The 18,482-nt window shown below is 45.9% G+C and overlaps 1 protein-coding gene across 1 annotated transcript in view; it reads right to left on the bottom strand.

Annotated features, from left to right (window-relative positions):
* PAMR1 (peptidase domain containing associated with muscle regeneration 1) overlaps positions 1-18,482 on the bottom strand; it is a 75,604-nt gene that overhangs the window by 35,421 nt on the left and 21,701 nt on the right. Inside the window, exon 3 of the mRNA XM_042906412.1 lies at positions 14,111-14,239. Coding sequence (XP_042762346.1) covers positions 14,111-14,239 — 129 coding nt within the window. The remainder of the gene's footprint in view (positions 1-14,110; positions 14,240-18,482) is intronic.

Below are 18,482 nucleotides of genomic sequence, written 5' to 3' on the forward strand. Positions count from 1 at the left end.
TCATAAACTCTAGGTATGCAGTTACACTCAATAGCTCCTCCCCCCAAAGTATAAATTCTCATCGCTTAGAAGAAAAATATTAATGTCAGTGGATACTGCTCCATGGCAAGATGGTGGTGGTGACATTTCTACAATGTCAGGGAAAGAGCTCAGATTCTGCTTCCGATGAGCTGTGAGGTGTGAGGCTTTGGCTTTTGTGACACCTACTGCCAGGCTGGTTGCACAAGTCATGTCTTTGCTCGGACTTTCACCGCTGCTGTCCTGGTCTGCCAGGGAGAAGCATGGTCCACCATTTTCCACTGGGGGGTCCTCGTCCCGCCCAGCTTTTGCCATCCCTCTCTGCAATCCGTTTCACCAATATTTGATTCTCCACACAGCAGCCAAAGCCACCTCTTAAAGAGATAAATTAGATCACATTGCTTTCTTGATTCCTCCAAAGGCTTTCTTGACCCTCCAAAGGCTTCCCGCTATGCAAATACCTTCCCACAGATGTTCATGGCCCAGCCTCACTGAGTGCCCCAGCCCACCCTCTGCCCGGTCCCCACTCCCGCTCATCTGTCTCCTCACACTGCCCCAGCGACACCAGCCTCATTTCTGTCCCCAACTCTGGGCCTTGCACTTGCTGCTCTTAGCCTGGCAGGTTTGTCTTCTTCCACATCTCTGTTCTTTGCAAATTAAGTTCAAATGCCATTGCTTCAAAGAGACCCCATGTCTCTATAGGAACTGCCTTTATTCTACTTTTGTTTTCTTCATAACACACATCACTATTTAGAATTATCTAGCTTATCTGCTCACTCACTTTAGTAGAGCTGGGACCTTTTCTAGCTTATACACCTGGAATGGAGCCAGGTGTGTAATAGGTTGAATGAATGAATGAATGAATGATGATACTATCACAGGCCAGGCACTGGCTGAAACATTTACAAACACTCTCTCATTTAATGCTCTTGAGAAACCTAGGAGAACACCATTCATCTCTCCATTTCCCAGATGCCGAACACTGAGGATAGAAGTTAGGTGACTTCCTCAAGGCCAGAAGGCCAAGAGGTCAAAGTCTGCAAGCGAGTGTTTTAACTCTAAAGTACTAGTTAAGAATGGAGACTTCAGAGCCCCCAGTACCCTCGGTTTGAGGGTACTACCCTCTACCCACTACCCCACTACTCAGCTTTATCTTCATTGGCTGTGTGGCTTTGGGCAAGTTACCTCCTCTCTCAGAACCTCAGGAAACCGGAACCAAATGGGAATAAAACTGGCACCTACGTCATGTGATTTTGTGAGACTTGAATCAGGTTATGGGCGGAAAGCCCTAAGCAGAGACATCAGTAAATGTTAGCTGCTGCTGGTTGGTGGCAGAACCGGGATTTGAACTTGGATCTGTCTAGTACCAATGCTGGGTCTTGGCTGGTATGTTCAACTGTCTTGGGGGCTTTCTAGCGTAGCTCTGTCCCACTCACATTTTGAAGCAGTAGGATTTTTCCACTGCCCTGAAAAAGAGACATTGAATCTCTCCCCACCCCCACCCTCAGCCGTGTTTTCTGAAGTGCGCGTTCCTCCTTCCTGCACACCTCACACGCCATCGCCCCCATCCGCCCATCTGCTGCCCGGCTACGGAAGTGATACGTTGGGTGTGAGAGACAAAAAAAGAAACCTGCCTGCACAGCCTCCACCCTTTGGGGACTGGCAGCTTCCCAGCCTGCAAGGTGTTAAATCCCAGCTCCCACAGCAAACCTCCTGCAGGGACCCTGAGTGAGAACCAGCAGCAAATGCTGCCTGCTTGCTTCCCTGCATATGGAAGCTGGACTCAGGCAGCAGGGAAACTAGGCCTCTACTCATGGCCGGGGGTGCTGGTGCCCATCCCAGTCAGGTCTCCTTGGCAGGACCATTCAGGCTTTAGCCAGACCCAGGATCTCATGCAGCCTCTGGAGAGGCTGGGGCCTCCATTCCCACCTGGGTGCTGGCCCCTGGCCATGTGAAATGCAAGACCACTTGGTCCTGCAGGCCCGGGGCTGTCCTTCAGAAGTAGCCAGGACTCCAAAGCACATGCCATGCCTCGGTTCCTCCTGATGTTTTCCTTCTCCCTCTGGGGGGAAGGGAGGAGTTGACCCCAAGACGGCAGACAAGTTCCAACCAAGCAGACACAAAGAGGCCACTTCTCAGAAATGTGCTCAGGGGAGGGGTGTTGGGCACAGGGGAGAGGAGGAAGGAGCCCTACCCCCTGCCCACCCCAAGGGGCTCCTTCAGCTCCCTTTCCACTCTTGCCTCCTCCCCGGGAACTGGCGGGCCTGGGTGCAGGGCGGACTCAGTGCACCTCTCTGTCTAGAGCAGAACAGTGAACACAGCTGAGTGTTCCCGCCAAGGAGGCACTGCTGGCCAACCAAGCAGGTGGTCCTGAGTCTGAAAGACCAGAGCAGGCAGTGGGCCCGGAAACGTGCTCAGATTCCCCGACGATGTCTTGTTGCAGGGGGAAGTGGGGCGTGTGTGTATGTGTGTAGGGGTGTTTGCCAGCGAAGCCACACTGTCCCCTGGGCTCTCAAATCCTGGACTCCTCTCCAACTCCGCCACCCCCCGACCCTTCTCTGTTGCTATAAGCCAAAATAGGAGAGGTAGCTGGAGAGACCCTACTGCTGCAGAGCCGAAGGGAAATCTCCATTAATTTCTAAACTGGCAAGAGAGCTGGAAGGTTCCCAACAAAAATGAACACCGCAGCACTCAGACAAAAGTCTTGCTATCTCCAGCATGGAGGGTGGGGAAGGAGGAGCAAGAGACAGACACAACAAACTTCTGAGACATGGTTGGGGTTTTGTTGTGTTTGTTTTGTTTCTTAAATCTTTCCTCTTGGGAGTGGGGGGGGGGGTGGGGTGCAGAAAGGAGTAAAGAAAGCAAGCATTCAGACAGAGACATTTGCATTTTCTTCCCTCCTTCTGAGAGGACTCCAGGGCAAGACTCAAAATGATTAAGGGGCAGTCGTGAAGTCAGGCTGGGTCCGCTTCCGCTCAGCCTTTTACTAGCTGTGTGACCCCAGACAAGTTCTCCAGATTCTCAAGGCCAAGACTTCCTCATTTGGAAATGAGAATCTTCCTCCCACCATGTTGTTGTTTTCTTATTTGTTGTAAGGATTAAACAAGATAGATCATTTTGTAAAGCATTTAGCATAGTACCCGATAGGTAAAATGCTCAATAAACGGCAACTAATCGTGTTATTTCTCGAGTCTTGTCTGGATCTGAGACGCTATTTTGGCGCAAGACTCGCTGGGGATGCCCCAGCCTGCTCCAAGGCTCCTAAGGGCCTCCTTACAGCATTGGCTACATCCCTAAACCCATTTAGACCCAGGAACCCAGACACTGATGGCAGAAGAAATGCCTGGATGATGACATGGGGACGACCCACGTTCCAGGCCAGGAGCTGAGGGGGGAGCTGACACCTTTCACGTGACTTGTATCATCCTACCATGACCTGCTAGGCCCCTGCACAGGAACTCAGAGTGAGGACCTCAAGTGCCTCCCACAACAAGAAACGATTTAGGATAGGGGCGCCTGGGTGGCGCAGTCGGTTAAGTGTCCGACTTCAGCCAGGTCACGATCTCGCGGTCCGTGAGTTCGAGCCCCGCGTCGGGCTCTGTGCTGACAGCTCGGAGCCTGGAGCCTGTTTCCGATTCTGTGTCTCCCTCTCTCTCTGCCCCTCCCCCGTTCATGCTCTGTCTCTCTCTGTCCCAAAAATAAATAAAAAAACGTTGAAAAAAAAAATTTTTTTTAAAAAATAAAAAAAAAAAAAAGAAACGATTTAGGATAGAGGGTGAGAGACTGGGCTCTGGGGCCTGGCTTCTGAATTGGCATCTTCCCTCTGCTATTTACAAGCTACATGACAATAGGGAAGTTACTTAACCTCTCTGTGCCTCAGTGTCTTCACCTATAAAACAGCTTTGATGAGGAATGATGGCTTAGGACATGAAGGCACTTAGAACAATGCCTGGTTCATAATAAGTGCTAAAAGATGGCTTTTATCAGGGGCTCAGATCTTAATCAGGAACTGTCAGATGTCTAGGAATAACTCCATGGCTCACCTTATGATTTGGCCTATAATCTCAACTAATTTGATACATTAGAGTGATGGTTTATTTAATTGTTTGCCTCCCCCCGCCCCCGCCCCATGACACAGTTCTGTGAGAGCAGGGACCTTGTCTGTCTTGTTCACACCTTTATATGCATGGAGCAGGTGTCCAAATAATTGTTAACTGAATGAATGCCTATACCAGATAAACTCAAACATCTCCCCGCCCAATCAAACCATTCTGAAAGCTCCTCATCTTTGTACCAAGCGGTCTGTCCACTTAGTTGAAACAACTGGCCAGCAAGAACAGTGTCTGCCACTTTGCTGTAGAAAGTCTGTCCTCCCCAAAGTCATCAGGATCTTTGCAAAAATAGTAGAGATTGAACTCTGCCAATCCAACTCAAAAGAGAGGATCTGGGCTTGGGTAGCACAGAGAACTTCAACTGCTGAATAAAAAAAAAAAAAAAAAAGGATTTCTCTGTGCTTTAGTTTGGCTGATTTCTATTAAATATGTGTTTAAGTTCCCCAATCCTTTCTTCATTGTGACCAATCAACTGTTAATCCCCTCCAATGAATACAGTAGTGTGTGTGTGTGTGTGTGTGTGTGTGTGTGTGTGTGTAGAATGGTTTTCGGTTATGAAATTTCTTTTTAACACTTTCCAAATATATCCTGAAATTTCTCATCTCTTCTTTCCTGTGGAACCTTTAGTATATTTAAAGTTATTTTATTTCATTTATTTATTTGTTTTTATGTAAGCTCTACGCCCAACATGGGGCTTAAACTCATGACCCTGAGATCAAGAGTTGCATGCTTTACTACCAACTAAGCCCGCTGGGTGCCCCTATTAAAAAGTGGTTTTTTTGATTCCTTAACTGAAAATTCCAGTATTTGATCATGCGTGATCTGTTTCTTTTGACTGATTTTTTTCTCTACACTGAAGGCTATATTCTCTTGCTTCTTCACAATAGAAAATACATATTTTTCTTTTGATTGGTAATATCCTTTCCTCCATTAGGCAGGGAAGATGAGGGGCTGATCATTTGGAACCAATCAGAAATTAAACTAGTATGAAGCAGGACGGGATATATGATTCTTCTAGAGGGATCTTGAAATTGAAGCACCAGAAACCTAAAAAAAGTCTGTCTTTGATTTTCAACACTCCCCCTGAACCTCCCCCCCTCAGCTTCCTCCACCTCCATAATTGTAAGACTGGGAACTGTGAGCTTTTGAGACTTTGAAATCACCAAGTTTTTGAAGTTGCAAAACTCCAGCATCCCGAGATCTTCTGCTTTGCAGTCTTGCCCGAGACTCTGCTTGCTCGGCGCAATTTCATTTAAGAAAATACTTGAATTGCCTTTACTTTGGGGTCTCCTTTAGATACAAGTTCAGCAGGCTGGCCCACAGGTTCATCACAAGTCTGGCTAGCCGCCCCCCCACCCACCCACCTCTTTCACCTGCCCTGCCCTCAGCCTCATAGCTAGCCCTGGTCTAAGGTATCCTGGATGACCCACCTACCCAGGAAGAACTTATTCCTCTGGAGTTTAGATTCTTTTAGATTTTGTGTTCACGGATACTTGACAGCTTTAAAGAAAACTGTGGATTTTCTTTGGTTTATCAACTGATTTCTTGCTATCTGAGCAGGAAGGAAGGTCTTTTTCATGTCCTCCTACACCTTCGCCAGAAACTGAGCAATGATTGATGAGTTCTTTGATAATATAAAATCCTCTTCAGGGGCTCCTGGGTGGCTCAGTCGGTTAAGCGGCCGACTTCGGCTCAGGTCATGATCTCGCGGTCCGTGAATTCGAGCCCCGTGTCGGGCTTTGTGCTGACAGCTCAGAGCCTGGAACCTATTTCAGATTCTGTGTCTCCCTCTCTCTGACCCTCCCCCGTTCATGCTCTGTCTCTCTCTGTCTCAAAAATAAATAAACGTTAAAAAAAATTTTTTTTAATAAAATAAGATCCTCTTCAAAGGTTCAGACATGAATTCCCTGCAGTCACAGCTTTAGCAATATAAAATATGTTATATATAAATATATACAGTATATATATAAAAATATATATAGTATATATAATATATATATAATTTTCATATAATTTTATATGAGATGTAAAATACCACTTACCATATAATACTTGTTCTGGGAAGATTACCTCCTCATGCCTGGTATATATTTTCTTGTTCCTTAGGGAATTCTACTTTACTATTTTTGCTCTCTGGCCCTACATTCATTTCCTTCCCAAACAAAAGAAAAAAAAAAAAAAAAGAAAAACAAGAGCTCTCTTGCTGTCTCTTGCTTAGAAATGATAAGAATGGCAACCACCATTTATTGAGCATTTACTATGAATCAGGCTCCATATTAAGGGATTTACAGATAGTGCTTCATTTAACCCTCCCTCACAAAAATCCACAAAGGGCCCACTATTATTATCCCATTTTGTAAATGAGGAAACAGATTTACAAAGATTGAGTAACTTTGCCCCAAGTCACAGAGGGAGGAGAGATTCAAATCCAGGTCCTACTAGTTCCAAGCCCAGTTGGTAACCACCACAGAATACAGTTCCCAGTTTGGATCCACACGGGCATCTTTCCTTTCCTGGAAGTTTCAGGACACATACGTCCAGAACAAGATGAGGCAGTTTTCAGGGACTCCTCCCTGGTGATTCTATGGTTCCCTAGGAAGACAGCTCCATATATCAGTAGCACATAGATTTGTGAGCCTTCTTGCTCGCGCTCTCTCTCTCAAAATTTGCTCTGGATCATTCCACATTATGGCTCAAGAACAAGGCTACACAAATCGTCCTCCTGTCTCATATTCTAGCCCATGTTTTTAGGCATGGCTCGTGGCCAGTTCCTCTGTTCTATCCAAAATATGGCTAAGAAGATAAAATGCATTAAGGGTCCATAATCTCTCCTCATAAATCCTCTCTCATCTGGGTTGACTTCCTAACCTTCCATCCCCTAGATTCTCCATAGCCTGAAAGTCTGGGTCACTGCAATGTGAGCTGAAGGTATGGCATCCTGGGTGGCTCTTCTGCCCTCTCATTGCCCATCTCATTCGGTGGCTAAAGAACTCAGCCTGAGGGCCACGTTAAATAAGCTCCACGCTGGGGCACCTGGGTGGCTCAGTCAGTTAAGCATCTGACTTGGGCTCAGGTCATGATCTCGTAGTTCATGAGTGCGAGCCCCGTGTAGGGCTCCGTGCTTCTGATTCTCCCTCTCTGTCCCTCCCCACTCACACTCTGACTCTCTCTCTCAAAAATAAATATTAAAAAAATTAAAACAAAATACAAGTAAGTAAATTAAACAAACAAACAAATTCCACTCTGAAGTACAATGAAGTGGTTCCACTTAAGAAGTCAACTTTCCAGTTTATGAAGCCTTGGGAGGAAGCCTTAATGTTGACTTGAGATATCAGTGCCTTTTTAGCCACCGTCCAGCTCACAGTTCATAATAACCACTCCCTACAAAAGGAACCAGGATTCATGGAGAAATGGCTGGCGCCAGGACTTGGACATAAACAATCGAGGTGAACTTGAAACATCTGGTTGAGGGGCGGGCAGAAGGAAAGCAAGGAAGTGCCTAGAGAATAATGCTATAGAGTTGGCTTGAAAGGTCTTCACTGGTCAATTCTGGGACAGTTTGAGCATCAGAAAGAAAAATGATGATAACATTGCAAAATATGGAAAAAATTTAAATTCATGCGTTCATAGTGCTGTAAAAGAGAAAGTCAGATGCGAGAAAATGATCATTGGTGGATCCAGGTGAAGGGCATATGAACGTACTATTCTTTCAGCTCTCCGTGAATATAAAATTTTTCAAAATAAAAAGTTGGAGGAAGGAAGAAAGAATCAGCTCCTTTCTGAAGCCTGGAATACTCTGAGCTTACTAAACCAATCTTCCTTAGGCAAGAGGATGTGAAGAAAGTCCTCTCCTGGGCTCACTGACCTCAGGCCCTTCTCCTATGAACTTGGTTAATATAATCTGTCAATTGTTATGACTGAATCAATCACCTAACGGGTTTTAAGACTGTCATACTGATTATTAAGAATATTGCCAAGGACAGTGAGCAAATAAAGGTGCTATAGCATCTGCTCAATACTGAATGCTCTATAATTGAAATATAAAATATTCTGATCCTTTGTGGCATTTGCCCGTCTCTTCTCCTTCCAAGGTTCTATATGGCACTCAGGAAAAAATGCCAGGGCTCCACAGATCTTACTCAGCAGGAAGCCCTCCTTCTGAATTAAACAACCTGAAAGGATCACTTGGGTGCCATCTACTGGGTAAATGCTTGCATTGCTCCAGCCAGGAACAGGGCACCAAGCGTTCACTCCTTCTTTATACAGGCAGGCAGCATAGTGCCCAGCAGTAGGCAAGCGCTCAGCAAACAGCGAAATGAATTACTTCCTCCTTTGAATTCCCTTCACATTTATTTTATGCCAGTATGAGGTGCAGGTGATAAGAACCTAGTCTTCTCACAGTCAAGCCCTGTTTCCGTAAATTGGATTGTAAACTCATTGAGGGCTCATTGTTCTCCCTGGTGACCGACCCATAAGAAATGCTTCATAAATGCTTATGACTGTGATCAAACAACATACAATGTGCGAAAAGAGGCTTTCAGAACAAGCATAATGAAATTGAACAAGCATAACCGAACCAACACAGAATGAGATAGGAATCTGGCCATTATTCTGTTTGTTTCATAGCACTGACCACATTCCAATTTTTTTTTTTTTTTTGGTCTCTCCTCTCTATATTGCAAGATCCAAAATTACAGGGACCATATCTGTCTTGCCATTGTATGTCCAGGACCTAGGAGCATCTATTTAAGAAATATTTTTAGGGGGCACCTGGGTGGCTCAGTCAGTTGAGTGTCTGACTTCGGCTCAGGTCATGATCTCATGGTTCGTGGGTCTGAGCCCTGCGTCAGGCTCTGTGCTGAATGCTTGCTCAGAGCCTGGGGCCTGCTTTGGATTCTGTGTCTCCTTCTCTCTCTGCCCCTCCCCTGCTCACGCTCTGTCTCGCTCTTTCAAAAATAAATAAATGTAATAAAAAAAATTTTTTTAAAGAAATATTTTGGGGGGTGCCTGGGTGGCTCAGTCGGTTGAGCATCCAACTTCGACTCAGCTTATGATCTCGGGTTTTATGAGTTCAAGCCCTGCGTTGGGCTCTGGGCTGACAGCTCAGAGCCTGGAGCCTGTTCCGATTCCGTGTCTCCCTCTCTCTCTGTCCCTTCTCTGCTCTGCTCTGCTCACGCTCTCTCTCTCTCTCTCTCTCTCTCTCAAAAATAAATAAACATTAAAAAGAAATCTTTTTTGAATGGATGGGTAGATTAACGAATGATGCTCTCCGCTCTCTTTCCTAGGGTTCATGACCAGTTGCCCTGTTATCTGCTATCCTCAAGAAACCCTTGATCCTAAACATGGGCACTCTCACTATCCAACCAGTCAGATTCCATATACAGCCAACTTTTATACTGAGGCTAAAGCCAAGACTCAACCAATAGGTGTTATTTGGAAAGGCTCACGCACAGGATTTCTTTGCTCTCCTTCTGTCTTATTACTACTTGCTTTAGCACTCTCCTGTATCCAAATATTCTTCTCTTTCCCTGTCCTGTCCCTAAACAACTCACTTATTTATACGGAGGGACTGGAGAACCATTTAGGAAATAATTGTACCCCCTCCTCCTTGGGATGGTATACACTTCCCTACTTGACTGATCGGGGGCTTGGCCGTGTGACTTTTTTGGGGAAGTTAGTGGATGTGATGGGAGCAGAGGCCTTAAACGTGCCTGTGTGTTTGGCGCGGCCTCTAGTGTTTTTGCAACCCACCCTGAGCAGAGTACGTCCCAAGTAGCTGCTGCTCCTTTGGGGCTGAGCCCTGAAGCCAGAGCGCAACCCAGGCCAACCCCGCTGAAATCAGTTGAACCTCAGCCATCCCACAGACGCATGACAAAGGAAAATAAACATTTGTGCTTTTGAGATGGTTTGTTACACACACACACACACACACACACACACACAAATGACTAATATACATGAACACCTTATCACCACTACTCCTGGAAGCTTCCACTTGGAAATTCTGCTCTATGATCACAGTACCCCTCCCTCCTACACGTTCCACTACTCTATTGCCACTGCACCTGCTTTTCCACCTCACTGACACCTCTGGTCACTGCCCTTTCTCCAGCCTCTTTCCGGTTTCATGTGGTCCCCAATCTCTACCATCATGTCTTAGCCAACTCGTGGACCCGCCAGATGACTGGTTTTATTCCCCTCTGCTGCCCTGCTGCCCGAGCACTGCCCAACCGTGTGGACTGTACCACCTACACAGGGGATCCAGCTATAGCGGGGTCCTTAGTCTGCTTGGACAAGCTTTACTTTGCCACGAGCTGGTGCCTTTCCTTAGTCCTCCTGCCGCTGTCCCAAACCTTCGGTCCTGCCCAGTCACAGACTCACGTGCACTCTGCTGTCGGCAGGATTTCACTTCCCACTTCTCAGCGGAAACAGAGCTGTCCGATGGGGCCTTGCCAGCAGAGGTAGGATGGCACTGTGCTTAAGGATGAGGGGTCTAGGGGCACTTGGGGGGCTCAGTCGGTTAAGCGTCCAACTCTTGATTTCAGCTCAGGTCATGATCTCACGGTTTGAGAGATCGAGCCCGGCATCAGGCTGTATGCTGACAGTGCAGAGCCTGCTTGGGATTATCTCTCTCTCTGTCTCTGTCTCTCTCTCTGTCCCTCCCCCACTCGTGCTCAATCTCTCTCTCTCTCTTTCTCTGTCTAAAATAAATAAACTTAAAAAAAAAAAAAAAGAAAAGAAAAAGGGGCCTAGGGGCACCTGCGTGGCTCAGTCAGTTAAGCATCCGACTTCGGGTCAGGTCATGATCTCTTAGTTCAAGGGTTCAAGCCCCACAATGGGCTCTGTGCTGACAGCTCAGAGCCTGGAGCCTGCTTCAGATCCTGTGTCTCCCTCCCTCTGCCCCTCTCCTACTCACGTTCTGTCTCTTCCTCTCTCTCAAAAATAAATAAACATTAAAAAAATTAAAATAAAAAAAAAGAACAAGGGGTCTAGAGTCACACAGACCTAGGCACCTTCCTGTTTTACCCACAGGTGAACAAAGGCATAGCTCAGCCATTACCTCCCCTGTCCCTGACTCCCCGGGATTAATTGTTCTTTTATCTATGTTCTCAGAGCACTTAGCCATACCTAGTTCACAGATTTTTCTTGGCTTCCCATTGCTCTTACGATAACATCTAAACTCTTGGGGCACCTGGGCGACTCAGTCAGTTGAGCATCCAACTCTTGATTCACCTCAGGTCATGATTCCAAGATGGTGGGACTAAGTACCATGTCAAGCTCCACACTGAGTGTGGAGCCTGCTTAAGATTCTCTCTCTCTCCCTCTGCTCCTTTCCCCCACTTGGGTGTACTGTCTAAAATAAAATCAAGTTAAAGGGGTGCCTGGGTGGCTCAGTCAGTTGAGCGACCCACTTCAGCTCAGGCCATGATCTCACAGCTCGTGAGCTCGAGCCCCGCGTCAGGCTCTGTGCTGATGGCTCGGAGCCTGGAGCCTGCTTCAGATTCTGTGTCTCCCTCTCTCTCTGCCCCTAACCCACTTGCATCCTGTCTCTGCCTCTCTCACAAATAAATACACATTAAAAAAGTTTTTAAATAAAATAACTAAAATGAAATAAAATTAAAAATAAAATAAAAATAAAATAAAATAAGAAAATAAAATAAAATAAAATAAAATAAAATAAAATAAAATATAAAAACATCTAAACTCTTTACCTACTTTCCCTGCCTCTAAGGTCATATGTGAGCCGACTCTGGCAGATGGCTTCACCCCATCTCATACCACTTCTCTATTCACTCACAAAGAAAAAGAGCAACTTCCCATATCCAAAGGGGAGAAAACCCCAAAGTTATCTCATTACCCCAAAGGTCAATGTGAAATCTAACCATGTACATTATATCTCTTCTTTCTTGAACTTTTATTGAGGGCGCCTGGGTGGCTCAGTCGGTTGAGTGTCCAACTCCGGCTTAGGTCATGATCTCACGGTTTGTGAGTTCGAGCCCCGAGCCGGGCTCTGTCCTGACAGCTCAGAGCCTGGAACCTGCTTCAGATTCTGTGTCTCCCTCTCTCTCTGCCCCTCCCCCACTCATGCTCTGTCTCTCTCTGTCTCAGAAATAAATAAACATTAAAAAAAAATTTTAAAAACCCTTTTATTGAAAGTAGTTTTTATTTCTGGGCCACCTACCAGCTTGGCAATTAAGGAGCATATAGAATAATAATGATGTATTTATGTATTTGTTGAGCTTTTACTATGCTCCAGACAAAGCATTAAGTGCTTCATATGCATTATGAATTCTTGAACTAACCCTAGGAGGTAGCATTACTCCCACTGTAAAGAAAAGGAAACTGAACTTAGCAAGGTTAAGCGACTTGGCAAAGGCCACGGTGCTAGTGACTGGCAAAATTACAGGTCTGCGTCATTCCAGAGCTTGTAGTCTTGACCTTTATGCTACACCATCCTCAGAGAACAGCGGCCAAAGGCAGACCAGGGTTAAATCCCACAGCTAATCCACCTAGAACCCACCTAAAATGACATTGAAGTTTTTAAATCTGCAACCAAAACCCAGCACTTTTAAAAGTATCTGTATTCTGGGGGTGCCCCAGTGGCTCAGTTGGTTGAGCCTCTGACTTTGGTTAAGGTCCTGATCTCAGGGTTCGTGAGTTCGAGCCCCACCCACGTCGGGCTTTGCAGTGATAGTGCAGAGCCTGCTTCAGATTCTCTGTCTCCCTCTCTCTCTGCCCCTCCCCTGCCCATGCTCTCTCTCTCTCTCTCTCTCTCTCTCTCTCAAAATAAAAAAAAAAAACATTTAAAAATAAATACATAAAATAAATTTATCTGTATTCTGGATAATTTAACATCCAGGTTCATACGAAAATTCTAATAACACCAATTCTCCTCCAGATAGAGCGGAGTCCCTCAGCTGCAGACCACACAGCGAATCCTTTGCCTTAGACTCTCGAAACTCATGGCATTTTGCTGCAGATGGGGTCAGGCAAAAAAATCAACAATACTCTATACTCATCTCTGCAAACTGGGACTATCATTCATAAGAGTAAATTCGCTCGGACTGTCAACTCATCCTGTTTCTGACTCAAATAGGGAGCATGTCGGGGCGCCCGGGTGGCTCAGTCGGTTGGGCGTCCGACTTCAGTTCAGGTCATGATCTTGCAGTTTGTGAGTTGAGCCCCTGACAGCTCAGAGCCTGGAGCCTGCTTCAGATTCTGTGTCTCCCTCTCTCTCTGCCCCTCCCCCACTCACACTCTGGTTCCCTCTCTCTCAAAAATAAACCTCTAAAAACAAAACACAAATAGGGAGCATGTAACAGAGGCTTAACAAGATAACAGTCTGTGGCTCCAGACTCTCAGAGGGACAGTCACTGTCAGGGCACTGCGGAGGGGAGTTTTAAACTGAGAGGTTAGATTTCCACTCCGTTTTCAAGGGCTTATTGAAACTCAGAGGGGAACCCTAATAAAGATTAAGTAATTCTTAGAGACGAAGTCAAACCCAGAAAGAATCCCTTTCCTGGGAGAAGCGGCATGCCGACAATTTGGTGTGGGTGCCAGGAATTTAACTCAGGATTCAAGAAATTCACCAATAGAACTTGATATTTAAAATGCACTACAGAACTCAGCATGGTTGAAGCCTCATTCACCGGTTGCTGACCACTGCTAACACACAACTGCTTCTGTGTTAACAGACACGAGGCGTGCTGGGTGCAGAATGTCTTGGCTTCATTTAGGAGAAAGGAGAAGATTTAAGAGCAGATATAAACCCCTGGTCGCCAATTCTAAACAGATGTCCACCATCCACACCCAGCAGATGGAAACACACCTTTGTTTTTTTTTGTTATAGTCTTACCTAGAAAACCCTCTGGCCGCAGCTTTCCAGAACTCAGATTCCAACAAGACAAACCTTAGTGTGTTGCAAGCTGCCACGTGAACACAGCATGCACAGGGAGGGGGCCGCGTCGGGGTCTACTCACGCATGCAGTCTCCTCCGTACCAGCCCGCCCGGCACTCTGCGCAGTAGATGCCCTTCACGTAGAAGTCGTCCAGCGTGCCCCCCCACGAGCCGTTCCGGCAGGCCTTGCAGTTTTCAAAGATGGTACAGCCTGGAAAATTCCCCAGCAGAAGGATGTTAGATTAGGCACTTACGGGTTCTGGGGTGCCTGGGTGGCTCAGGTCACGATCTCACAGTTCGTGAGTTCGAGCCCCGCGTCGGGCTCTGCGCCGACAGCTCAGAGCCTGGAGTCCGCTTCAGATTCTGTGCCTCCCTCTCTCTCTGCCCCTCCCCCGCTTGCACTCTGTCTCCCTCTCTCTCTCTCAAAAATGAATAAATGTTTAAAAAATTAAAAAAAAAAAAAAACACTTACGGTCTCTAATGGACAGCAGGAGAGAGACATCGTAACTTCTCAGGGCCCCATCTCAGATGAAGGCCTCTGGGCCTAGAAAGGTGCCTGAGCCCTTGGGAAAAGATACTCATTCCTAGGAAAATGCCAGAGTCACCAGAATCCACAGCGAGGAGTCCAAGGGGGTGGGGGTGGTCTGAACCATCTTCCGAGTTAGTGGCTGACGTTTTGAAGTAACATAAACCTACTTCTAGTAAAAGCTAGAATCTATCAATGTAGCATATTTATTTCTCTTTCTAAAAGTATTATGTCCATATTGTGGAATATTTAGAAAATTCAGACAGGCAAAGAGAATTAAATTAAAGACATCTAACGGTCCATCACCCAGGAACAACGGTTGGTAACACACCCTCTCTGTGTATATACAAAAACACATTTTCTTAAAATTAAGCTTGTGCCATAGACTGTACATTCTGTTTTTGTAACTTACTTTTTCAGTTAATAATAGATAGTATCTTCCTGTTCTGTTAAATAGTCTTCTATACCATATACTTCCATAACCCAAGTATGCCGGGGAAACAACCTTAACGCCTAATAAGGGGCTCACCCCAGAACGTGTCGCACTGCCCCCACCAGCAGGCCACAGCAGAAGGTTGAGCAGTTCCCAGTTAAGGGTCATTTTTAAAACACAGTCTCCTGAGGGGAGGGGGGCAGTGATGAAAGATAGAGATAATTCGATCCCACTTATCAAAATGGAGAGCTAAGTTCTCCGGCTGTGTTTCCCTGAGCAAACTGCTGAAGCTCTCCGTGCCCTCATGTTATCATCTGTAAAACAGGGGGTAAAAACTGTACCTGCCCCTAAGGGTTATTTTAAAAATTAAATGAACACATACATATAAAGGACTCGGCACATAGTACCTACCCCCCAAATATGAACTATAATTCTTACTCTGCACTCATACCTGCACGTGGCTTCTCCTACCCCTGCACATAACCTGCTCAATGTGTAACTGCTTGTCTGTTTGCCTACGACAGGCTGACGTCAGGAACTGCATCTTGTTCAACAATATATTCCCAGCACTTAATGTGATAGCTGGAACATAGCAGGTGTTCAATAAGTACTATTTGAATGAATGAATAAGTGGACGCGATGGACGGATGGACGGAGGGATGGGTGGGTGGATGGAGAGATGAACTGCTAATCCAGGTTTCTCAACCATTTGAGACGACCAGCGTTTCCTTGAGCTGATAACACACCTCTGTGATCTGGGCTGAAACTGGGTTTTCATCCGCCCGTAGTGTGCACTTGCAGTCCTCTCTTTGCACACCACCCTGATGCGGCTTCCCTGTCCTACTGCTTCCTCCCACCAGGGAAGAAGAGCTGCTGATATGATTCATCAAATCCCAGTGGGTCATGTGGCCCACAACCGGGTCCCAGGGGAGTCACCGTGCTTTCCAAAGGCCATCTTCACCCATGTGGCACTTTCCCCACATTGGTTCCCTATCCACTCTGCCACTGAGGAGGCAAACGGACTCCGAGTCTGCCCCTAACTACCCCGCCAACTCTCTCTCTGGGCACAGTAACTTCAAGGCCTTTGGGTGCAAGCCACAAAAAACAGCCAGGTGATCAAGATGAGCAAGGCTATGATGCAAAGACACTAAGTAGCTCACAGCATTGCCAGAAAAGCCAGAGGACTGAGTTCAGAGCTACCTAGCCTCAAGCCACACGAAAATACACGGCACACTTGATCCAGGGAGGGCCCGAGTGCTGCGGGACACCGTGGGACATCACTACTGACATCCCCACACCATGTGCCTGGGTGTGGACCTGCCTGTAACCACTGCCACCAGAGGAGATGGTTGTCTACCATAATGAGGAAAAGAATAGAGATTCTAAAACTGTGCTGCGATCCCATCTCTCACCTTTGAGACTGGCAAAAATCCACAACGATTTGTGTCGCAAGGCTTTGGGAAAACAGCACCCTCATACCCGGCTGCTGAGAATGCCAAGTGCACGGGGGACGATACAAAGGCCGGCAACATGACATAGGCACCTCTCTTTGACTCAGCAACCTCTCTTCCAGGAACCTACCCCAAAGAACACTGCAAAATACTAAGTGATGTATGTCTAAGGCTCTTCGCTGTAGTATTATTTATAATAGCAAAAGGCTGGAAACAACCCAAATACTCGTAAACTATAGGAGTCCACACAATGCAGTTACATGCAACCGTAAAAAGAAATGGAAAAAAAAATGGCTTTATCCATCCGGTCAGTGAGTGATCTCCAGCATATATTGTTAAGAGGAAAACAAAAAGCAAGGTAGTTAGCAGTGTTTATCGTAGGCTGTCTTTTGTGCCAGGGGAAAGATATATAAATGTATATACGAATGTGTATATTGTTGTCAAATAAGAACACAGATGGAAACAAAAAACCTGCCTATATATCAAGTACGTGGTGTAACACCACAGACGAAAGAACGACTATATTTAGGGGGATGTAGCCTAAGGTCAATAAAAACCGTAATAATCAGTGGCCTTGTTAGTATTAATGGTGTTACCGCAAAAAAAAAAATAGTGTTATTACTATTTTGTACAATGATATGATGCTATAAGATAAAGCAATAAATGATTAGGTAAATACCATTAGGAAACAGTGTCTTCACCATGACAGAAAAGACACGCAAATATAAAATTAGCAAAGTTAATTAAACCACCTCGGAATATTACATTTGAGCTTGACTACCAGCATAAACTCCTTTTTTCTCTGTTTAAAAATACGTATTTCCTAGCCCCATCCACTTTAAATAAATAAATGATAGCCTTGTACAGCAAGGACAGTCCAGGAACAAGGAACATGTTTGGAGCCCAGATTATGGCGTCAGCCCAGAATTCCTTGGAGGAATGGCTGATTCCAGATCTGGGGCAGAAAATACACAAGAAGAGCCTGAAATCAAGTAAGATCTCAAACACTAGAGTGGTCATGTCGAAGAACACAGATGGACACGGAGGGGGGCCCCCCAGTGTCCTGAGATAGGGGGATGTATGCATGAAAATGAATCATGACTGAAATGGATTAAACCACATGAGTAAAAGCACCTAAATTCATAATTTCACACTGACACACACCATGCACACGGTTCTTTGATCACCAGTAGGAACTGCTAGGGCATCAACTCACTATTCTGAACATGAGAAAAAGAAAACAAGCCTTTATGTAACCTGCCCTTTCAGGAACAACCAGCTGGTCACCGCTTAGGTCCAAAGATCATTCCTAGCATTCCTCAAGGGGGCGACACCGGGTGCCTCTTGTGTGACGTAACAGGAAGAGGTTGGTATGGCTGAGACAGGTGTTGACTGCCGTCTGTACAATGTAGCAGGAAGCACAAAGCACCACTTATGAAGTTCTCTTACTTATCATAAAATCAAAGCCCTGCCCTCACCCCAACAGTGACCATCAGGCTTTTGGAAATACTGAAAATCGTTCAAAGACTGATACCACTACCAAGGATCCCGGGTTGAGAGACCCTGGTTTCGTTCCCAAAATTTCCTTAGAAAATCTGAAAGCATTACTCAAGTATTTCCCTCCAAACCACACTAACCATCAGAAAATTGGGGTAGTTGGTTTCTTTTCTAGATCAAATGGACAAAGGCTATACCGAGGTCACTCGAATTTCCAAACTCAGCATTGCTCTCTTCTAAGAAGGAAGACAGTTTAGAAATATCACTTGTTTACTTGAGCCCCATTTTCTTTCCACTTCTATAGCTTCCCACAAAAGAAACTTCCTGGTAGTTACGTGCGTCATTCTGGGTGTTTGTCAAAGAGGGGGGAAAAGCAGAAACGAGAGAAATTCCCCAAATGCACTTTTGACATCCTTTCAGTCTTCAGCCCGAGGAAAGCATGTTGGAAACTCTCTACATCTTCCTTTTGATCTGGCCTACGAGGGAAAAGGTAAGATGCCCCTGGGAAAAGCCAGACGCGCCAGGGAGCAGACAGGAAAACGCCTAG

The sequence above is a fragment of the Panthera leo genome, chromosome D1, assembly GCF_018350215.1.
Source record: "Panthera leo isolate Ple1 chromosome D1, P.leo_Ple1_pat1.1, whole genome shotgun sequence".
Lineage (NCBI taxonomy): Eukaryota > Metazoa > Chordata > Mammalia > Carnivora > Felidae > Panthera > Panthera leo.